The 24,656-nt window shown below is 37.9% G+C and overlaps 1 protein-coding gene across 18 annotated transcripts in view; it reads right to left on the bottom strand.

The window, feature by feature from the left end:
- The window catches only part of ABI2 (abl interactor 2), a 68,468-nt gene that overhangs the window by 26,861 nt on the left and 16,951 nt on the right, over positions 1 to 24,656 (bottom strand). For 13 of the 18 annotated variants that reach the window (XM_054069993.1, XM_054069996.1, XM_054070000.1 and 10 more), the window contains exons 2-3: positions 13,649 to 13,816; positions 3,605 to 3,781 (exon numbers count right to left, since the gene is read on the bottom strand). In XM_054069993.1, the coding sequence (XP_053925968.1) occupies positions 3,605 to 3,781; positions 13,649 to 13,816 (345 nt within the window). The remainder of the gene's footprint in view (positions 1 to 3,604; positions 3,782 to 13,648; positions 13,817 to 24,656) is intronic. The other 5 variants (XM_054070004.1, XM_054070011.1, XM_054070012.1 and 2 more) reach the window with 1 other exon arrangement.

Genomic DNA, 24,656 nt, shown 5'->3' with positions numbered 1-24,656 from the left:
GAATGTGTCATGGACAAAAGATTTTCGAACTGAAACTTTTAATATACATTTATCACAAAGCCGTTACATTATTAACACCTTAAAATTAATGCTCAAATGCTTGTATGCTGTTTACTCAATTTCTTACAGTGCTAACAAAAAGCTGGGTTCTTCCAGAATGGAACACAACATCTAGATGGATCGCCTTCCGAGACCAATTTATCTAAGCTGTCAAAGAACAGCCTTATCAATACCCTGTTACATGAATTAGCATATTTACAACTTGCTGAAACAGAAGCCTCTAGAATACTAAGCTAATAAATTTTCTTTCCTAGTCAGTGCTGTTAGTTAACTCTTAACCTGATGCCACAAGATCTCTCTTGAACAAAGATCAAGAGCAAATCATACGTCTTGTAAAAAACACAGTGATCTATATGGACACCGCACCACATTATCAGTGTTTTCTAAACTATATATTAAGACATTAGCCAATACGAAAATTTTGGTTTAGAGCCTAAGTGCTGGCTTTTTGACATTAAGTCCTACATCTTATTAGCACAATACTATGTATTTTCTTTCCTCACGTTAATTTTTTTCTAAAATTCTAGTGCTTCCATTTGAATATCATTTGGTCTGTTTTCAGTTCAGCTAATCTAAACATATAGCCATATTTCTTACACTTTCTGTAACACCAAAGATTAAATATGCAAAACCTCGGCACTGGAGCATCCAGAGTGATTACTCTTGTTTCATCCATTTAGATCATAAATACACCCTAATGTATTAAGAAAATCTGATTTACTGGAAAATCTCCTCTCTTTGAGTTTAAAATTCCACAGATCTATTAACCAAAACTGTTCTCTCCTTCATACACTTACACTGGAAAACAAGGTTCCCCTGTACTGGCCAGACTGAGTGACCAGTTAGAGGGTCCTTGAGCTGAGGCCTTTTCCTCAGTGCCACTGCCTGATAATTACAGTGCCTTAGTACACACTTTGAATGGATCAAACTTCTCCCGCTCCCCTCATCCACTTGATCCTCATCCACTTGATTGAAGAATTCTTTAGAGGGAAGAACAGATTGGAAGAGTTTGTAACCCAAGAAACATTTGAAAAAACTGAAAGCAAGTCTCTTTCAGACAGAAGGTTCTTTAGATTTTTGCAGCATTATAGCTTCGGGGAGGGAAGATGAGTAGGGACTGCTGGAATGATATAGAGAAATTCTCTTCCATCTATTACAAAACCATATTGCAGAGCAGCTTTTCCTGAAAATTGTATCCATGGATGCTTCGAATTTCTGAATGGAAGGCATAGGTGCTCAAGTGCCTATATGACTCCTCTCAACATGGCATACTGGATTTCTTGGCAAAGGATGATCCCTTTTACTCCTGCATTATTCTCTGTCCAGTCTGCCATCTTTCTCAGGGGCTGCAATGAATGCCTGCTGCATTTGCTACTTGACTGTCCTGATCATGCATAATTCTAAAGTCCAAGTACTAGAGGGAAAGCCCAATAGCAGAAAGAGGACAAAAAATGCAGACTGAGGTACCCTGATGCTAACTGGAACTTTAATGCTATTTATGCAATAACTGAATACTTATTTGAAGGGAAAGACGCCACAGCTTGTCACTGAAGAGCTATAAAAATGCAAATTGAAAGCTCCTACCCCTTTTCTTTTTTTGTCTTTGTTCTCCAGCTGGAGATCTAGTAAACTAATCTGCAATTACACAGGCAGAACAAAACCAATAGGTTCATAACCACAACTGGTAACTATCTTGCCATCAGCAAAAGAGTGGTTCTTTCTGCTGTGTTGAATGGAGAATCAATCTGGCTGAAACACATGTATGGATCTTAAGGATAGCATGATTTCAAGTTCTCTGCTTACTGTTTCACAAGTACACAATGCTTTTTCATTTTCTAGACATAGTACATTGTAAAGTCTATCTGTAAGATGCGTCGAGCGTATCACAAGCCTAACAAATGGATGCAAATACATATTGGAGTCCTCATCCATTTGATGAACTACGTTCTTTCAGAAGAATGTAATTCATTGCATCATGGTGAGCATGTTTCTGCTACATTGAGGCAAGTGGGATACCAATTATAAGGGTTGAGAGACAATGCTAAATAAGACTGTGCTGCAGAGCAATTACAAACCATTCTTTAATGAGTTCTAAAATAACCTCCTTGAAACAGAAGTGATCATTAAAATACTAGCATAGGTAATTCTACAGGTTAATATGCTCCATCCATATCTAGAAGAAGTTGTGCTGACCTGCATAAATTTGGAATTTATAAGAATTAGCAGTAGATTTTAACACAAGACTAATAATAATCTCCTGGTCAAAACTGTAGTGAATAATGCTGGCATTTTTTGGCTTGTTTTGGTTTCCAAATCAGGCTTAAAGAGTCATTTGTCTTTTTAAAATCTGTTCAGAGTTACAAACTGAGGTTGACTCTTTTCATAAGAAATGGGGAAAAAGACTTTCTCTTAACAAACAGGATTCTGAGAAGACTTTGAGTAAAACTGGTTGGAAAAGATATTCAAGTCCAACTGTTCAGAATTTGAATTAAGAGTTTGGTAAGACAACCTATTGCCATTTAAATGGCTATCCAAGCAGATAGTTCAAGTTGAACAACATAGATAACCTAATCCGGTTAGTGTCAAGTAAAAGAAATTCTGGTGTACTTTGACTGGAAGAAGCATCTTACGTTACTGCTACTTAGCAGGCTTACAGATTTGTTAGTTTGTCATGTAAAAACGACACTGCTTTGTGTTATTTACCTTTCTTCTCCTCAAACTTTAACACTGTCAGTGTTCTCATTTCCACGTTTGTTTTCCTGGCAGCACAAGTTAACAATGAGCTCACATCTGCTAAGACTGCATTGACATTCAGGGTGTCCTTTTAAAAATGCATATCTAATGTCACACATGATATTACTGCTGTTGTATGCACTGATCTAACGTTTGCATACAACAGCCATCAGTTGTGTCTCAGTCTGATCTTTGCCCTGAACTTCCTCGTTTTTTCCTAGTCTTAAAAGGAAGAACCAGCTGGCTTCAAACTTGACAGCAACACACTCATTCTGAAACCCATCATGGCACATAAGTTGTAGAGAGCTCACTTTAACAAAGCACATCACAGGATATGGGTATAACTGACTGACAGAAAAAAAGGGAGCACACAATATTTCTTATGCAAACCCTTAGTTCAGGTGATCTTCAAAGTAAACCAGTGGCAATTACAGCTGAATGATACTTTGAGGGGCTATTTCAGGCAGAAAAATGACAGTCATTAGCCCTTCTGCACCCAGGAATATCCCTGGTAATCAATACAAAGAATGAGAGCAGCTCACACAGGTGGGTAGTCAGAAACATTTTAAAAGGTGAGACTCAGTCCTGAATATCCTCAGAAACAGATTCAGTGGGCTCACAAGGTTTAGAAATACCAGAGCAAGGAAATGGGAAGAGGCAACTGCAAACTGGACAAGACTCCTTTTATGTTTACAGATACAGTGGCCAGGTAAGGAGAAACTGGTATATTACCATGAAAAACATCAGGTTATTTTGAAAATATACAAAGACAATGTATTTGCAGTTTGGCTGTTTTAACGGTGTTACCTACCTTCACTCCATGTCCAATATCATCTAGAATTGTATAATCAATAGGTTTCCTGATGTAGCGAACTGGTCGCTCCAAGTTAGCTGGTGCAATGATTTTGTGAGTTCTTGAGGTGTTTTTGTTTGTAGTCAAGATACCAATTTCTCTTCTAGCAACTTTTTCTTTGTGAATGTCCACCGTCTACAAAAGACGCAGTGTATTTACTAACAGTGGTATGCATTTGAACACAGTCAGTATAAAAAAAAATGAATCAGTTCCAACGTTCGAAGATCTTTGTATATTGTGCTAAACATATCGCCACATATACTTATTACATCATCTTTGTTAAATTTACTGCTGAACTTGCCATCTCTAAACCCACACTAATACCTACAGGTACTATGGGCTTTCTGTTACTCTCATTCTTTACAGTTCGGCAAAATTTCTTTTCCTTTTCATTCTTAGCAGTTCCCATTAATTTACTGACACGATTCCTTCCATTATTATTTTTAATTTCACAATTGCTTTGTAAGCTTGTCTTTGAAAGAGCCTCAAACTAGATGAAGTGTATGCAGATCTTCCCAAACCTTAACTTCTGTGACCTGAAAAACAAACCACAAGCAGGTTTTCTTACACTATAAAACAGTTTGCTAAACTATGACTGGATTCACATGACAGAGTAAACTTCCACTCAGACAAATTGCCAAGCTATTTCAGTCATTACAAATAACTAAGAAAAAAGCAATGATCAGATTTTAGAAGGTCTTGGTACCAATTTATCCAAAATGAAGCCAGTGTTAAGCCCAGTGCCTTCACATAGAAAGCCTAAGGCAAACACTGAAAATCCCTGCCTCCACACACTACAATGAGTAACACAGGAGAATCTCTGGTGTAAGACAAAGCCCTGCTGAAAAATCATTGCCTAAAAATACGTTCTCAAATCTTGTTTGGTAACAAGACTAGGAAGAAGTACTGAAAAGTCCCTCTCTCTAGGAAAATACAATCTCTTAAATCATAGTGCATCAACTACATGCATCACTTGAAAATAATTCCTTGCTCGCAAAACAGCTTTCCTTGCCATGGTTGTGAACAAATATTTTATCTACAGGCTAGAAAACATAAGAAAACAGCCAGAATTGCCATCATTAGGATTTCTAAACACTCGCAGGATTTCTTGCTACTACTTCAGTGATCACGAATGGCACAAGAATGACTTTTCACAGCAGGCTCTGTAGTAACTAAGAACAGGTACAAATGAGAACTCGTTATCACAACACATTTTACTTTAATTTTCCTTTTTCCCCATGGACAGAGATTGCGGCAATGGGCTTGGTGACTGTTTCAGCCTGTTCATGCTACTGATAGCAGAAGAAGCAAAATGGACCCTACATTACCTTGTGCAATCATCACAATCTTTAAAATTACTTTTTAAAAAAAAAAAAAACACTTCAAAGCAGCTCTTTCTTCACATTCTTTCCAGAGAAGAATTTCCACAAATACCAGGGACATTAAATGGAAGCTTAAATTACTATCTATCATCTGTTATTTCCCTAGCAACATATTTTCAAGATCTGTTAACTTCACTAAAATTAAGCCCTGAATACAGCTTTGTCATGCACATCTCTGCCACCTCTAGTATAACCTGCTAAAACTTTAAGGATTCTACTAAAGCTGCACAACTATTTATTAAAAGAAAGCTACAGAAAACCAAATTATTCATGGTCAAAATCCATTGGCAACTCTCTCTCTTTGGAAAGCTCGAGTTCATTGAGCAATGATCTGAAATTTAATAGGAGTAATTAAACTATCTGGGACACATCTTCCACCACCCTCAGAAAACTCACTCAGATTTGGCCAATATATAAACTCTGCAGAAATCCACAGTTCATACAAGCTTAACAGAACTACATCTATTTCTATGATTACTTAACAACTAAACCACTCTCCAACCCATTTCCCAAAAGACCTTCCTGAAGCTCCCTGTGATAATCAGGTCTATATACCATCCTGAAGTACAACAGTGCAGAGCACACCTTCACAGCTCTTAGGATATTATTGATTGTACAAGCATCACTGCAAACAGAGCACAAAAACACGTTCCGGGTCACAGTACCAAACGTGCATCACTCCACATCAAGGTAAGATTCAATATTTTATCTTCCACCTGTGGTGGAAAAATCTTCTCTGCACCAGACCTTTGCTTTTGCAGCACAGTGGAAGCAAAAGTTCTGGAAGAAGTAGCAGTCATACCAAAGAGAACATCTACAGAGTCATCCCCTGCTAAGGCTGGCTATAAACTCTTCAGGCAGGACAGGCGAGGAAGGAGAGGCAGTGTGGTAGCTCTCTGTATTAGTGAGTGTTTTGACACCCTAGGGCTTAATGGTGATGATGATAGAGTTGAGTGTCTATACGTAAAAATCAGCAGAACACCTAACAAGGCAGATATTGCGGCGGGAGTCTGCTATAGACCACCCAGCCAGGAAGAAGAAGCTGAAGAGTTATTATACAAGCAAGTGGGAAAAGTTTTGTCATCACTAGCCCTTGTCCTTGTGGGAGACTTCAACTTGCCAGATGTCTGCTGGAAGCATAATACAGAAGAGAGGAAACAGTCTAGGAAGTTCCTCAAGTGTGTGGAAGATGACTTCCTAACACAGCTGATGAGTGAGCCAACCAGAGAAGGTGCCCCACTGGACCTGCTGTTTCTGAACAGAGAAGGCTTTGTGGGAGATGTGACAGCTGGAAGACACTTGGGTCATAGCTACCACCAGATGATAGAATTCTCAGTGCTAGAAGCAAGGATGGGGGTCAGTAGAACAGCCACCTTGGACTCCCAGAGGGCAGACTTTGGACTGTTCAGAAGGCTGGTTGATTAAGTTCCACGGAAGACATACTCCTTAAGGACAAAGGAGCCCAAGAGGACTGGATGCCCTTAAGAAGGAAATCCTGGTGGCGCAGGCAATCCTCATGTGCCGGATAATGAGCTGGCAGGGAAGAAGACCAGCTTGGCTCAGCAGACAGATCTGGGTGGATATCAGGAAAAAGAGGAAAGAATACGAGCTTTGGAAGAAGGGGCAGGCATTTCAGGAGGATTACACGGATGAAGCAAGATCATGTTGAGAGAAAAATCAGAAAGACTAAAGGCCAACTAGAACTTAGACTGGCCAATTCTGTGAAAGATAATGAAAAGTGTTTCTACAAATATATTAACTACTAAAGGAGGGCCAAGAAGAATCTCCATCCTTTCTTTACTGGACACAGGGGATACAATAGTGACAAAAGATGAGGATACGGTTGAGATACTTAATGCCTTCTTTGCCTCAGCCTTTAATAGTAAGGTAAGACGTTCTCTGAGTACTCAGCCTCATAAGCCAGAGACAGGGAGGAAGAGCAGAACAAAGCTCCCATGATCCATGAGGAAACGGTTAGAGACCTGCTCAGCTAACTGGACATTCACAAAGTCTATGAAGCCAGATGGGATTCACCTGAAGCTGTTAAGAGAGCCAGCAGAGGTGCTTGACAAACCCCTTTCAATCATCTTCCAGCAGTCCTGGCTGACTGGGGAAGTTCCACTTACCTGGAGACCAGTAAATGTCACGTCCATTTACAAGAAGCGCCGGAGAGAGGATCCAGGAAACCTCAGGCCTGTCAGTCTGACCTCGGTGCCAGGGAAGGTTATGGAACAGGTGATCTTGAGTGCTATCACAGAGCACATGCAAGGTAACTGGGTGATCAGGCCCAGTCAACACAGATTCATGAAAGGCAGGTCCTGCCAAACTAACCTGATCGCCTTCTATGACAAGGTGACCCTTAATGGATGAGGGAAATTATGTGGATATAGTGTACTTGGACTTCAGTAAAGCCTTTGACACCATTCCTCCCAGCATTCTGCTGGAGAAACTGGCTGCACTGGCGTGGAAAGGCGGACCCTCTCCTGAGTAAAAAGCGGTTGGATGGCTGGGCCCAAAGAGTTGTGGTAAATGGAATTAACTCTAGCTGGGGCCAGTCACAAGTGGTGTCCCCCACGGCTCAGTGCTGGGTCGAGTTCTGTTCCATATCTTTATCAATGATCTGGATGAAGGGATTGAACGTACCCTTAGTTAAGTTCATGGATGACACTAAGCTCAGAGGAAGCGTACATCTGCTTGAGAGTAGGGAGGCTCTACAAAGCAATCTGCACAGGTTGGATCAATGTATTGAGGCCAACAGTATGAGGCTTAACAAGGCCAAGTTCAGAGTCCCGCACTTGGGACACATCAAACCCATGCAGCGCTACAGGTGTGGGGCAGAGCAGCTGGAAAGCTGCCTTACAGAGAAAGACCTACAGGTGTTTGTTGACAGAAAACTAAACATGAGCTAGCAATGTGCCCGGGTGGCCAAGAAAGACAAGAGCATCTTGGCTTGTATCAGAAACAGCATGGACAGCAGGACCAGGGAAGTGATTGTGCCTCTGTACTCAGCACTGCTGAGGCCACACTTCAAATAGGGTGCTGAGTTTTGTTCAGCTCCTACAACAGGAGCGGCTGAGGGAACTGCGGTTGTTTAGCCTGGAGAAGAAGAGGCTGAGGGGAGATCTCATCACTGTTTACAACTACCTGAAAGGAGGTTGTAGAGACGTGGGTGTTGGTCTCTTCTCCGAAGCGACAGGCAATAGGACGAGAGGAAATGGCCTCAAGTTGTGCCATGGAAGCTAAGATTGGACATTAGGAAAAATTTCTTCACAGAAAAGGGTCATCAGGCACTGGCTCAGGCTGCCAGGGAGGTGGTTGAGCCACCATCACTGGAGGATGTTTCAAATGTACCGAAACATCAAAATCTTATGAATCTGAATCTGGTCATTCAAGACTAGTTTATGCTTTGGAAACTACAATCTCAGAGCCTTAATTTCAAACTACAAATCAGAAAGTAATTGTGCAAAGTTGGCAAGATTATTTCTTCCTTTCTCTGTATTTCAAGTTACTCCCTTAACTTTAAAGATTTTTTTTTTAGTATTTTCTTATGCAATTATCTACAAATACAACATGAGTTCAGATATTTAATGTACATATTATTGTAGTGATGGTATATTTGCACTGTAAAAACTTGTTTACATAAATGAAAAGCGTGGCGTTTTAACTGTTCGTAGGAGTTGTGAGTACAACTGGTTTCCTTAAGGCCTATGGTGATCAGTGGGGCATGACTACAGTGACAAACAGAACTGCATAAAATCTAATAAAAACTTGAAGTATATCTAATGGGAATTCTCTTGCATGATGATTCAGAACATCTCTTTTACCTTGAAGAGCTACAGAATGACCAAGAGTATAAAAATGGTACCTAATTCTGGCACATACTCCTAAAATTGTATTGAAAAGCACTTTGCTGGCAGTTTTTTCAAAAATGTAATTTTCTTCCTTAGTAGACTACTGAAGTCATAAGATCTTAAGACACCTATAAAACAGCAGAAAGAACACTCAGGTACCTGAAAGGAACATAGATTAACTGACTCGTAAAGAAAATTAAAACACTTATCCTCGACACACAGGTAATTATTATAGCCTCCAGTACCAGCATAAACCCCTTAAGTGAGACAGGCGAATGCTAGCAAAATGTTTATTCAGCAGTTCAGAAACTTCTGCTGGGAAGTTTATGGGGTTAGAGCTGGACTAACAAAACATTTGGCCTGGAAAGTCTGTAGGGAAAAGCAGGTGGAACACACCGTGCCCTTCTGTAACTTAAAACACTTGTCTAACAAAAAATTTCAGACTCCTGACAACATTATTACACATTTTTTTCCCCCACAGCTCCACTACCTATGGCAAAAGCTTTTTAATTACAGTTTGTTAGAGGTTCAGCTCATTACTATCATCTCTTCATATGCTTTCCAAGATGCCTGCAATAAGCCAAGGGATAGCTTAGGGGGAAAAACACATAAACCACTGCATTTTTTCTATTAGGAATTTTCTGACATTTTTGAAACATCAAGTTTCCATACTGAATTCAATAAAACCAGCCTCAAGATCTCTAAAGATCAAAATAGAAAAAAACCAAAACACATTAAATCATTTCTGGGATTCCAAAGTTAACAGTATTTACCACTTCAAAGTCACCAAACTTTTAGTTTTGAGAAATATTCTCTTCTACCTGTAAGTGAAATGTCTTGAAGTGTTAAGTAGTATAAGAAGTATTTAACTACTTCTGCTGGTTTTGGCTGGACTGAGTTAATTTTCTTCATAGTAGATGGTAGGGGGTTGTGTTCTGGATTTGTGCTGCAAACAGCGTTGATAATACAGGGATGTTTTCATTATTGCTGAGCAGTGCTTACACACAGCCAAGGCCTTTTCCGCTTCTCGCACCACTCCACCAGCAAGTGGGCCAAGAGTGCACAAGAAGTCAGAAGGGAACACAGCTGGAACAGCTGACCCCAAGTGATCCAAGGGATATTCCACACCAGAGGCTACTGTGCTCAGCGCATAAAGCTGGGGGGAAGCTGGCAGGGGGCATGCGCTGCTCAGGGACTGGCTGGACATCAGTCAGCTGATGGTGAGCATTTATTTTCTAAAACAGATAGAATTTAAACAAACTAATTGGAAATTACCTTGAAAACTGGATTATCACTTTAAAATCAGTAACTGTCTAATTTTGACAGGTTACAAATGTGATATTAATTGCCTCAACTCAAGTTGTATGTAATTTATACACAAAGAAAGAGATCACAATGATACAAGAATGCTGAAAAGCCACTTGCTCCATAAACAGGTAATATATACTGTGGAAAACTAAACTTGCATTACCATTTTTTAAGAAGTCTGGGTATTCTTGTACCTTGCAAAAATAATACAACTGAAAGTGGTTAGAAGTCTTTACTGACTTATCAATAGAAGGTCCAGGTGAACACATGCTGTTCAAGTTCAAGTCTGCAGTCCATTCAATACCTGTTCTCACAGCCAATATCACAAGGGTCAGATTCTCTAAGAAAAGGATGAAGCAGATTTCTCCGTCATGCAGTGCCACTGAAGATAACTCATCACCATCACTCATCTTTGTGATAACATGGTGGTTTATATAATTAGCATTAAAGAAGAGTTTTAAAGATGACCTTGCTAACTATGAGTATTCCATAGCTAAACCTGAAAAATACTTCTCATTATGCAAATATTAAAACCTGAAAAACTGCCAGATGAAAGAACTTGGACATGGGTAACATATCACAGTGTCTGATAACTTCAAAACTTTAACACATTTTTTTAACAAGTATAATTATTTATACAGATGATCTGTATTTCGGATTTAAATTTTCAGCCAAATATGAAACACTGCCTATCAGCTGGTTGTGGACAAGTTTCAAGAAGGCAAATAAGAATAGATTCATCAGCTTTCAGATCAAATCAGACTAATCTCACATTTGAAACCAACGGGATTTAATCAGTTGCATAAAAAGAATTTCAAGAGTAACAATTTCCTTATTCAGGACCTATATATAATCTGAAAAACCACAAATGATTATCAGCATCCTTTTCAGCTCTTTGATTAAGCTGGCATCTAGAAGGAAACACGGAAAATGCTATAAATTGTCAATCTATCAATGAACAGGGAACTAGAATATTTTATCTTTTAAAGTTAATCACTTGTCTTTCAGTTTGAGCTACAGTTGAACAAAACAAGTACTTTTTAAAAAGTTTTATTACTGAAAGCCAAATTATTTTACTGCTTTCTTTTGAGAATATAGGGAATTTCAGATCAGAATTAAAAGCAGTATTGCACATTCAGATATCATAATTGGCATTAGTTTTTTCTGAACTTCAATACCAATACCAACTGACAAAAGCATTAATGCAATAATGCACTGTGAGCAGCTGGTAATTACTAGCCTGTTTTCTGTTCTACATTACTGATATCATTTCAAGACAGACTGAAATTGTAATCTGGCAATCAGGTATTATAGCACAAGGCATTTTAAGTGGTACTAGAAACAGCTGACTGAACTTTACACTCAACGTAAAAAAAGATAGAGGAAGTCTGCTGCAGGTTAGTCTTGTTATAGGAGAAGTATAGTCAAATTTCCTGAAAAGAAGTTATTACACAAACTGTGACAAACTAGATTAATTTTTTAAAGAAAAATAACCACTGAAATTAAAACAACCGATATAACCATCTACAACACCGGTAGCACGGGATGAAGCCATTTCTGAACATACTGAATTCAACTTAATATTAAGTTCCTTAGATCAACATACTTCATGTATGAAGTATCCAAAATTCAAGTACTGTCTGCTTCTATGATATAATTTTTTGCATGAAGATTTGGGGAGCATCCTACACATGGATAATGCAGTCAAAAATAATAATTAAAAAATTTTTAAAAACACGCTCCATTTTCAATTTTACACTGATATGTAGAAAAAATAAACTTTGTCTTGTTTTTTCAAATGCAACCTATGAATTTTGGCAGATACATCTTCATTAGGTGTTGGATGCTGACAATTTAGTGCTCTATTTTAAAAATCTAAGCTATGGCCCTTTCCCCAAAAAACACTTCACAGAAACTGTGTGACAAAATGAACTTTCCACATCTATCAAATGGAAAAACCCAGTGAACTCCTAGTATTTTTATTCACATACTGTCTTTTGCATCAGGCTCTCAAAGAGTTGAAATAACTGTCAGCCGGCACTGGCCTGTCAAGAAGCTCATACATAAAACATACACAGGTATTTATACACACACATATTTATACACACACGGAGGCATATACACACATACACAGCATCAATGTAGCACATATACATTCACACGCACACAGAGCAATTTGTAGCATTTTCTGGGAAAAAGAAAAATGAATTGACTTGTCCATGGATTAACAACAAGCATGCGGAGGAAGAAATGAAAGTTCTCAGCTTACTTTTGAGGATGCAGTTGCACGAGATAACTGAGGCAATCCAATAGCACACTACCCCCAGAAGGGAAAATCCTTCCCACCCTTTGCACCTGATCTGGAATTCACTTGACCCCTCAGTTACCCACTTCAGCCCGTTAAGCTAACATAAAATTAGCCACCTCTTCACTGGCTCAAACCGCTACTAGCTCAGCAACGCTTTCAGTAACTTCCAAGTTAACAGATCAGCTCAATTTGCTTACTTCCTACCTTACACAGCTCCTATTTTCAAATGTCTTTCTAATACCACATTATTATTTATTTTAATTTATTATATTATCACATGGAGCTTAAGAAACCCTAGCAGCAGAAATGCATTGGTCAAATTATTACATAAGTACTACAAATATCACACAAAATATTCAATAAGGATGCCAACCAACTCTCCAGTAACAGAAAAACAGAAAGAGCTGTATCATCGCTCTTAATTTATCTTTTAATTCAACATTAGCATGTAAACGTCCAATAAATCTATCAAGCATCCTCAGCCATTCTGGCAGTCAAAATTCTGCCATCAGTGCGGTGATGGGACATGGGTTCCTAATAATACTAGCTTAATTTATTACTGCTCAGAAAAACTGCAAACAATGGCATTTCTGCAGCCATACACAAACATGAAACATTAATTTTGCCTTCTGTTCATGTCATTGCAAAGTACATTTTATTAAGAAAAGCCAGGAGAAACTATTTTTGTCATCTATGCTTTTGTGATAAGATGCCAGTATTATAGCAACAGAAAAAGTAAAAATATGACAAGTAGTGTTTTCTACCACTCATTTCATATTTCTTTCTTTTAAGTGCCTGTAGCCAATAAATACAGTAAAGTACAGTAAGCCACCAAACAGGAATTGGAAAGCTTAATCTGTCCCTTAACATAATATCCTGAGTTTTCCATTAGCAATGTTTCTCTGCTTTTCACTTATGCCGAATGGACCCTTCCCCAAACGCTAAGCTGGCCAAGAATAATAAATTTAATCTCTTAATATATGTGAAATGCTCACACTAACACAAAACACATAATGAGGTCCATTCCCAGAATTAATAAGAAGAAATGCATCTTTCTGTTTTAAATGCAATTATTTTTCTCATTCACAAAATAACAGAGGCAATCTAATTCAAGAACAAAGAGAAGAACAAAAAATCGGGAAAAGTGTCTCACTTGTGAAATATGGTTGATGGAAGATTCCATGCGTCGAAGTTGGGATGCCTGGATATCCAGCATTTGGAGAACATTGTTGGCCAAAGTGTTGATCAGATAGGCTACGCTTGCTAATGACTGCGTTGTGTAGGCTTTGGTTTCTTCCAGGGCTCGCTGCTTATCTGCTGACTAAAAGCAGAAATAAAAGGTTTATTTAGTAGAGTCTCTCACAGAAAGATTCTTGGAATTAACTCCTTTTGCCTGTCTTTAAAGCACAAAGAATTACACAAGTCAAACTAATTCTGCTTCAAAGTCACCATTTTTCCTCCTTCCTGTTCATTCCACGAAAGATACTAACCTTGTATTTTAAGATTTTCTATACTTTACAGAAGGAATTAAGCTGGTATGGAACATGCTCGCCTTCCCTGACACATTTAAAGTGTAAATTTTTATACTGTATTTTAGCAAAACCTTTAAAAGTGTTTACATTCTTTAGCTCTTCTAAATTTTATACTACTTAAAACTATTTAGTTCTTCTAAATTTTGTACCTCAATTAGATTCCATAACAGCCTGCAAGGATCTGCCATATACCACATTCCTCACTCTCCCAATTATTTAGACCTCATTAATACCACAAATGGTCGTTCACAGTGAATGAACCATAATTAGTCCCTTAAAATGGTAGCTGAATAAAATGTGAGAGGAATCATTTCTATAAAGAACAAGTCCATGTTTTCTTTTCAAACACCTTTTATGCTTTTTCACACTGTCAGTATTTTATTCTATCAAGAATTAGCATGATCCATTTTTCTAGTAGTGGAGCACTGAAAATATTTAGGTTATCAAGCCAGAAGACATCCATTAGAAGTTTAAAAACACAGATTTCTTCCCCATGCAGCAGACAATACCAGACCAAGAAACAGAAGGAATCAAAAATTTTAGGAGACAGTTTCTCAGAGCATAGCATGATGGCAATCCCCACAAGAGCATGCTTGTAAAGGCTGCCTTATATGCAGCTATAAAGAACTTAAATAAATGCTATCCCCTTAACTGCCACCATCCCCAGACTCCATTTAAGAACTCTTGACTTCTAGCCAACTGGACAGTATGTCTTCTGTATAAAAGAGCTCCAAGTATAGGTTAAGAACTCCCAAATGAAGGAATAGAGAGCTCTTTGCCTCTACTCTCACACCGTTGGCTTATAAAAGCCAACTCCTTCCCCATCAACTACTTATAACCTCAAATATCAGTACAGCAGGCATACATACTACCAGACACTTTCACAGCTATTCAAACAATTTCTGAATGGCAATAATAAAAATGACCAAAAGCCTGTCAGTTTTGCTCTGCAGCTGCTGCTGAAGTCTATTTATAGAAGCAGAAACTGCTGATTTACATTAGCAAACTGTACATCCAGAACAGCTGAGTATAAGCCAGCAAACACAATATTTCTTCATTAATATCCAAAGTATTTCAGAACAAAAGGAAAACAATCTATCATTTTAGAAATTAAGAGCCTCTGCTATAGTTTTACTGCTTAAAGGACAAACATGAAAACATGCTCAGAGCTAGTCCTTTCACTGATGTAACCTAAACTAGCTAAATAGCTAAATTCAAGTCACCCTCATTTACACCAGTTCAAACCAACAAGAAACTGGCTTTTCAATGTTCAGACACATTAAAAATTTCATGAAACAACAGTCCTATAAACACATTCGGAACCATGTTCCAAACTGCCTTTTGATTGAGAGGTCTAGTTTGTATATTGGCTGATAACCTGAACAACGCATTTGCTCTGCATGCCTTTACACAGAGCTCAAAATTCTATGAAGCAAATTCCCCTTACACCTGGCACAGCAAAATTAAAGTTGCTCAAACCTAGCAATGATTTTAGACAACTAAATGGTACACTGATAACTACCTGAGTATGGAACTACGGAACTAGAGGGATTTCTCCAAACAAGATAATGATTTCAAGTTATCATTAAACCAAATTCAAATATAACCCTCATCAGACTAAGATCTGATACTCTGATCTTCAGAACACCAAAATACCAGCCAGTGTATATACAGTATACCTGACTGTAAGGCAAGCAAAAAGTTATTTCAATACCTACACTTAGCAAAATTCTGTATAGAAAGATAAAGAAACTAATTTGGCCCTAATCAAATTGATAGCCCATGTATAGCAGTTTCAGTAACCTGGGAATCCTGTTTCTATGTATAATATTGAAAACAAGAAACATATTCTGCTATGTTCATTATAACAAAACAAAGACCTGTTACTGTAAATAATTAAGGGTATTAAGCAGAGTCCTTCAAGACCTTCAGTTCTCAGAAACATTGCACTCAGCACAATCAAGAATCAGTAGCATGTTTTCAGTGCCCCAACCTAAATTAAATGCCACAAAACAGACCATTGAATATCCTCCATCTTAAAGTTTTCAATTATCTGGAACACTCACACATATAAATTTCTGGCTTATCTATAAGGTAAATGGATATCAGAACACTGGATATATACATACATGTGTATATTGAATATGTATATGATATATAGCATACACACACCGCTCTTAGGGAAGCGATGCTTCCAACTAATAGATCAGGCTTGATCTGTACTTTTTTTTTTTTTAATGGTCACAGAATTTAAGAAATCAAAGCCCCTGTTTGACAAATAAGTCTTCTACAGCACTGCCAACACAGGCAGCCTCTCAGTCCTAGTCCTAACACATCCATTCAGTTGTGACAGCACTGTATTTGTAGGGCTACATGGTGGATGGAGTACCTAATCTAGTTTACAAATAACCTAAGAAACAAATGGTTCTTTTAAACTCCAATCAATTCCACTCTCTTCCTCACCATGCAAACTTACAAGCATTTGCCCTGGCAAAACTAAACAGATGCCACAAAGGAGGAGCAAATCAAGTTTGCTGAACTATGGTTTGAGCATCTTATGGAGACTCAGTCTATAGTTTCATCAGCAGTACCTGTGAAAGAAGTCCCCAACACAAACTATACACTCTCTTCGCTGTAGCGAATTAGACTAGGAGGCGAGTTCCAAATGAAAATTATCCAATCCATAAACTACATTATAAGTTTTCCTCAATCAAACCACTGCATAACCACAGAAACACAAGGAAGCGCACAATCAAGAACGCAGAGGTAAGAAATATTCGAGGTGCTCTGCTTGCTAGAGAAAAGGAACAAGTGCTGGAAAGCAGACATCGGTCCACTACCTACAATTTTTTTTCACAAGACCTGTGAAATTTGTGCTGCATTTGTTTCCCATGATATTTTTTCAGTAACCGTGTTAAGAACACTGCTGTGTCTCCACCTCTTAAATTTTCAGCTTCAACTTTCAAACAATGTTAAGAAGATACTTGAGCATCACAGCTGGATCATCTTCACAGCCTTAAAAAGGTAAAATGTTTGGATCATTGATGTCTTCTGTGCCCATGTTATCCAACTTACACGCAGCAGCTTGGCATCTATCTATTTATCGTTTTTCCACACATCGGTGGTCCACAGAGTCACAGAGCAGCATCCTTTTTCTCCTGCTCTCAGCAGTAAAGTGAGAGCACCTTTTTAACTAAAGAACTCATCTGATGCTCCTGCCAGCCACACAGGGTGAGGATGGTATCAGCTATGACTGCAAAAGGCTGCCTCTGCTGCAGAAGAAAGTGTCAACCTACACACCCAAACACAGCAGCAGCCATGGTTCTGCCCACCTTCCCCCCTGGAGAAAAGTTTATATTTGTAGGAAGCATCCACTACTAAAACAGTTCTTTTGCCTCCTCCAGAAAACAAAGCAAAACAAAACTATAGATGGAAATAATTCACAGGATGGATCCAGTCTGAGAGGCACAACATAGACTACAGTGCCAACTGTATACAGAGCTGGGGCCTATTGATTTTATACATAACAGGAGGAGGTCAAATTCATTCAAGTCAGCTACGAATGCACAGACTTCAAGTTCAGTGAGAAAAGGCATGTATTGCATACACAATGCAATAGTATATGCAGAATTATTAAGTTTCCACTTCCACATCCCAGTTCAAACAAAGAATGACACTAAGACTAACAACAGCTCAGGAATGATGATACCTGAAAATATTTCTCTTTTTGTATTAGATTGTATAACTCAGATTGTTAACATTAGAAAGGATGTGGAATTCAACCTGCACTAAGTGCAAAGATGACTATTTTTCACATCAGGAGCCTAGGAATCACTTTGCCCAGCCACTCTGAAACTGCTGTCTACCACTATATTACTAGATTGGAATAAGAAATGGCCTGGACTGCTGACAATACAAAACATCCTTTGCTTTAGGACTTCTCAATGTTTCTTCTCCTGCCTAGGGAAATACAAACTTTTGTTACTATACATGCAATATAAAAACAAATTACAAAGAATAAAGAAGTATACTGAATGGAGAATGTGGAGCAGATGAGAGAATAAAACATGCAGTAAAGTATGCAAAATGCCAAAACAAGTCAGCTATATGAATGGTAAAAGGAAACCTTACATGCATGTGGAGCACAGAAAGTAGCACTAGAAAGGAACTGAGAATTTCATGCATTGTCTCCCCACAAAGTGACATCAGCCAGAACAGAGTGATAAAGACTGTTATGCCACTATCAAGAGCTTCAACAATTTTGTACAAAAAGACATCTATTAATGCAGAAATAAATTCTACAACAAATTATGGAGGCAATATGAACACTATAGTAAGATTTATTGAGTATCAACACACCTAGATGAAAGAAGAAATTACACCAAACGCTAAAAATGCTACCAAGCTCAAAGAAAATTAAGGACTTCAGGGACAGCAGCATGCTAAAAAAGAAAAATACAGTGCTTATGAATTAGGAAGAGAATTAAGAAAGGTCTAAAAGTGGTGCATAAAAGGAAGCACTACTGGCTGCTGGCAGTTTACTCGGGTTTTGTAGCTGCATTTATTTCTGAAAAAAAAAAAATATTACTTAACCACTAGTCATCATGAACTCAGAAGTTCAACATTTTCAGCTGGGCTAACAAAACTTATACAACAAATTCTATTAGATGAGTTAAAAGGTCTGGGCCTGTGAGTTGATAAAGAAACTGTATTTCTTATTACAGAAGATTAACACACACGTTGTTGCCTTTAATATCAATATGACAAAAAAATAATCTTCCAATATTAATACTTGTGTTGAATTGGGGGTGGGAGAGCACTTTTTATTCCTGAGCTACCACTCACAACTAGCCTAAACCAAAAAATCTCCTAGAAAACAAGAGAGCTGTGAATGGAAAAATCTTAATTCATACTCAATTCAACGCTTCAGTGTACAATGCATTTACACAGTGATACCTAGGTGTCAAAGTGGAAACTTAAACAGTTTGACGTGTGACTGACTACACTGAAGTGTGTCTAGAACCTAATACCCACTTCCTCAACATGTACAGCATCTCCTGCTATTGTTCAAAACTGCAGTTTAGTGAACAAAACTCATATTTACTATATGAGACAGAAAAAGTGAAATTTTAAGAATGAGACAGAAGACTAGTTTCATTTAATCAATATAGCAGTTATTTCCTTTGATTACTGTTAATACAAATGAAAGCAGCCATTTGTCTTAAGACCAGCAAACAAAATCCCTCAGGTTTCTGCTGAGGTTGCATCAGCTTCAAGAAGCCTCAAGAACAAAAGCTGCATGCTACGGAGTTCAACAAGCTTGCATTATTCAGTATGAAATGTGCCCAAACTGCGATACTGACAAAGCACACTTCAGTTTTCCTGTGAAAAATAGAAGACTGAGCTCTTATATCATCCTTTGCATTTTAATTGTTGCTGAATTCCTTGAACTTACCAATAGCTTCATGCATAATTAGATATTTTACACACATTTATTCAACTGCACAGATGGTATTTACTTAGCCCATCCAAGTACTTTTCTGAGGTCCTTTTGCAAGCTAGAAAAAAAATTACTGAAAAGGAAACTGAGCATCATTAATCCAATAATTATGCCAAAATCATGCCAAAACGTTATATAACTGCCAGTGAAAAATACAATAGCTTTCAGTTTTAAACAAACTACCTCATTAAATACTTACTTGCTAAAGAATATACCTTACTCCAGAACTGCTCCTTCCCGGCATGAAAAACATGTACCATCCAATTCTTAAGTAGTTGATCTATAACATGCACGTGAAACAAGCATGAAAATATCAGAAGCAACCACTGACAGAAGGAAATGATATCTCCCATAGCTCCTGAAAAAAAAAATTCCATAGAACCAGCAGAAAACCCCAAGATTTCCCTTTCAAATGTGCAGGAAGGGTCCATGTATCCTATTAGTACCTCAAACACAAGGGGAAACCCAGATTACTTGGTTTAACCTTGGTTTAACCAGAACTCCCAAGTACTTGGAGTTGGCGGTAGATTCTTCTGGCTTTCTGTGATATGTATTAATATAATCTCTTAACTATTCATCTCCACAAGGAAATTTTTCTCTACATTAATTTCCAACTCATATAATTATTGCCATTATCACTATCTTAGGAAGAGGAAGGGCTAGCTTGATTGCTGTGTGACCCTACTCAAATGTATACACATTTATCTTAAAATTAAGGAGAGCTGGTATCTAAAAGAATACACAAGCAGCAAAATCACTGAGACCACAAAACAGGGGAAGCAACAAGATTAATGGGACTGGTGATCTGGTGTGTAACTTAGTATAGATGTTCGCTCTAGACTTTGGAGACACAATATTTTTACTTCACAATAATTTTAACATGATCTTACCTGGACAGCTAAGTATAATTAAAGTAACCTGCTAGACAACTCTCTGTCCCATCTGTGAAGAATGAATCATGGTAATCTGCTAGTGATATGACTCCTTTTTTATTAGTGAACTACTCTGAGAAGTGAGAACACACAGTGCAAGAATCGGCACTACAATGCAATTTCAGCTGTGGGTGGACCAGCCAAGCACAGAGGTTTTAGTCAAGCACCTAGACCATCCCACGTTACAAACATCTGTCAAACTGAAAAGTATATTTCTTCACAGTTGTATCCAAAGTCTCTACCCAACATCCAAATGAAAGCATTTAACTCGCTGTTCACACAAAGTGCTTTTAAAATTTAAACACCTTTAAATCTTAGGTTACTGAAGTAAACTCTTCTGAATACAACTCAAAAGAAATGGGATTAGGATTACTGTCATAGTACTGTGACTTCTGTACATTCTAAATCTAATCAAACACATCACCTTTCGAATTGAGACCACACTGTAATCTATGCACAGCAATCAAGATAGCTGTATAAAGAACTTCAGCATTTAGGTCAAACAATCATTACAGAAGATACCAGTTTTAGAGTTAAGAATGCATTAAAACTATCAACAGTATTTATAATTCAAACAAAGCTCAAAGAGAAAGACATAAATGAGATATTTAAAAAGAAAAAACATTTCCAAATGCAAGATTAATTGCATTTATCTTATTCCACAGATATGACTATAAATAAGGTTATTTCCATTTTAATAATTATTATTATAATTTAGCTTAATTTATCTGCGTACTAATAACAAGCATGCCAGCTGAGAAATATACTCTTAGTACTGATACCTTCATAAAGTCTTCGATATCAGGCTGTTTGGTCTTTCATATTATTAAAAAAAACGTAATGATGCACTTGTCACTACAATTTCTTAATCATAAACGTGACTTCCTAACTTTTAAGCCAGCTGAAACTCAGCATCAATGATCCGCTGCATTAAATTGAAATCCTTTTGGCATTGAAGTAGATTCATTTGGTATTTTCATTTCAAAATTAACAGCAAGGAAAGCTATCTTTCAAAGAAATGCATGTGAAACCTAACCTCTTAAATCAAACAGCAACCTTCTGCATTCGGGGTTGTCAGTGAGGGCAAAACTAACCCACTGGTTTGAAATCTACAACAAAAATACCAGCCTACTGCACCCAAAAGAAAAAGATAACAAATGATAACTGTGGACAAGCACAGCTTTCCTGACATCTAATCACTTGCACCACTGTTTTCATACTGCTGGTATCATTGCCACAAATCTGTTTCCCTGAACTATCACCAGGATCAAACTTTTTACTTATTTCCATACATTCACAAGCACAGGTGACCAGTTTTCACATGCAAATATCCCGCTCTCCAAAACTGGCAAGTTCCTATTCTTTGAAATTAGAGCAAAAGTCCCATTTACACAAATACACACAAAAATAAATCTCAGGGCATGTTGTATTCAGATAAACCTACTGGACAAGGTAATAATAAAGTCTGTTGAACGCACAAATAATATAGTTCACAACAACTGAACTGAAACTGAACAAGAAACTGAACAGCATGATAACATCCAAATGTGTCTGCATCTGAAATGTAATTAACATGTAGTTATATAAATAGTTATTCATCACTGCTTTACGGCATCAGATCTTGCTTGAGGAGAAGTGAGAGCAAGCTATTTCCCACGAGCATTTAAGACTCACTGCTCATTCTGTTAATCAATGCAGGCTTCACCTCACTCTGTTAGCAATTCTGCAGTAACACAGTTGAGAGAAGTGGATCCTTTCCTAGTTCATACAACAACATAATTATTCCTAGAGTTCCAAATTGGGACAATTTGGGCTTTAAAATCAGTACAAAACCAACATATCTGTGGCCATAAGAGCCTACACCAATACAAATACAATGAATGAAGAACTTCAGAAACAGCAAAGATCCACAGGCTTAACTATACTATTTCATTTATCTGCTGTTCTTCATTCACCATGAATGCTTAAATGTGTGGAGTTTTCATTGAGTGTACAAGGAAAAGTCACTGATTAATTCAATTCAACTCAAATTTGATTTTACCGCTACCTGATAAAAATAAAACAAGTCATGGTGACATTTGAAAAAGTGACTTTTCAGATGCAAAGTGGCCTTTAGAATTTAGAACAAACTATAATTATATAGTAATTACATTCTGCTGTAAAAAAAAAAATGTTATTTGAATCAATTGTTTGCTCCTTAACAATATCAGATGAACAGATTTTCTCCCTCTCAAGAAATCTAACAAAATCTACCATTTCTAAGAAAGAATGTCTATTTCAGCTTCCCAAAACACTATCCAGTTACAGGGGTTTATGTAACATCTGAGTTATTTCACAACTTTGCCAGTTTCTTCCTTCCACTATAAAATCTCAATTCAATTCATTACCCATCAACGACTGAGGCCAACTAATGGCTTTAATTTAGAACCACAGGCAGCTATCTGTGGCAACAGAAGCAGGTTCTGCTTCCAAGTGTCCACTGCCAGATATTACAACCTCATAGCAAGAAAAGCTAAGTAGGACATGCAGCCATGTCATCCACACACCACACTTTACAGCCTAATATACTAATGCAATTAGTCAGTTGGCAGGACAGCTTGTAATTGCAGCATATATGTAGAAGACAGACATCTTATTCAGCCTATAGCTCCCAAAAGAGAGGCAGGCAAATACCGAGAAGACGCTGACACTGGTTACTGCAAACACATTGGGCTGCCACTGAGCTGTGTTGCAGTCCCATTTCACCAGGCACTGTAAAAAGCAGTAAGCTAATTTTATCATTCTAGAAGTTATTATATTTAAATCAACTACCTTTGACAACTATGGCTAAAGAAAGCCTGAGGAGAAAATCAAGTGGCACTGCTACCAGGTAACAGGAGCGGTAATTTCAAAGACAGCAGACAGAGGAGAGGGCTTAAACTAACCGGGGGCAGGAATTTGTATAATCACTCTTCCATTTCTAAGAAATAACCACACTTGCATTATACAAATCCCTTCACAGTGATCGGTTAACTCTAAATTTGAAATTATTCTTACTTCGCGCTTTTTAAAGCTGCTGTCAATTCAGATGTTCTGAGAGGAACACACTGCCTTCAGATTCACACCCACAAACTGAGAGAACAAAAGGAAATTCTTTTATTTTGTATAATAAAGTAGAAATCAAAATAAGAAACCTTCACACAACAGTTGCAACATTCACAGTCCTCTAGGAGGCAACAAAACCATTGGCCTAGAGATTTATGCTCAAATTAGCAAGGCCTGAGAGAGCTGCACTGGCAGCTAATCAGTTCTAAAGCACAGAACTAAAACAAACCAGAAGAGGCTTCCCTGCCTTTCCCCATAAAAGGTTTCCCAATCTCTTTTTTTCTTTTGCTTTTAAACAAACAAGCAGGACAACCTCTCATGACTATTGTAGAACCATCTAAAGGCCAAAGTCTCAGGCTCCTCCAATGCTACATCATCACATATGCCAGTCATATCACCAAAACTGCACATTTGCACCCCATTACACGACCAGACACAAATATACTTGTCTGACTATGAAAAATCACGACAGTCCACACAACTCATTGGCCTTCTTCCTTGGAAGGGCTTGCCAGAAAGAGAACAGAAGCAAACAGGTCGATTTGTTCTTGATATCCACGTTCAGCCTGCTGAAAGCTGACCTCTGTTGTATTACCCATGTGCTGAAGGTGGTGGTAACGTTTGATGATACTCAGCCATAACTGAACCAAAGATGAAGTCTAACTAAACAAACTACCATGATCAACAGAAGTGAAAAAGTTAATAAAAGTTCTCTCCAAAAACTGCTAAGCAAAACAAGTGCCTTCTCATTCAACATATTTGTTTCTTATGTGCCCCAAGAGCTCTATCTGCTAAGTTTTCTGGCAAAGAATGTTTTCACAGCCTTTAGCTCCTGCTACCATAGTGCTGGACAAAACACAATATCGGCAGAGTGAGGATGGGATTCTAGCCTCTTATGCAGAGCCTGTCAGCCAAACTCCATTCTGTTCTGCACTCCTTGAGTAACTAGTGAAAACTGCATAAATATAAGTCATGTCCTCAAGAGAGGAGTCACAGCCTAATTCCCAAGGGTAGACTGCTAGAAATAAGAGGTTTTCAGAAGTTTATCCATGTTTGTTCATGTTTGTAATAGAGTTGTCAACACAAAAAAACCCAGAAGGTTGCAAGAGGCTT

Source organism: Cuculus canorus, chromosome 6 (genome assembly GCF_017976375.1).
Source record: "Cuculus canorus isolate bCucCan1 chromosome 6, bCucCan1.pri, whole genome shotgun sequence".
Taxonomy (NCBI): domain Eukaryota; kingdom Metazoa; phylum Chordata; class Aves; order Cuculiformes; family Cuculidae; genus Cuculus; species Cuculus canorus.
The sequence above is the reverse complement of the archived record's forward strand: the minus strand, read 5'-3'. Positions and strand labels throughout refer to the sequence as shown.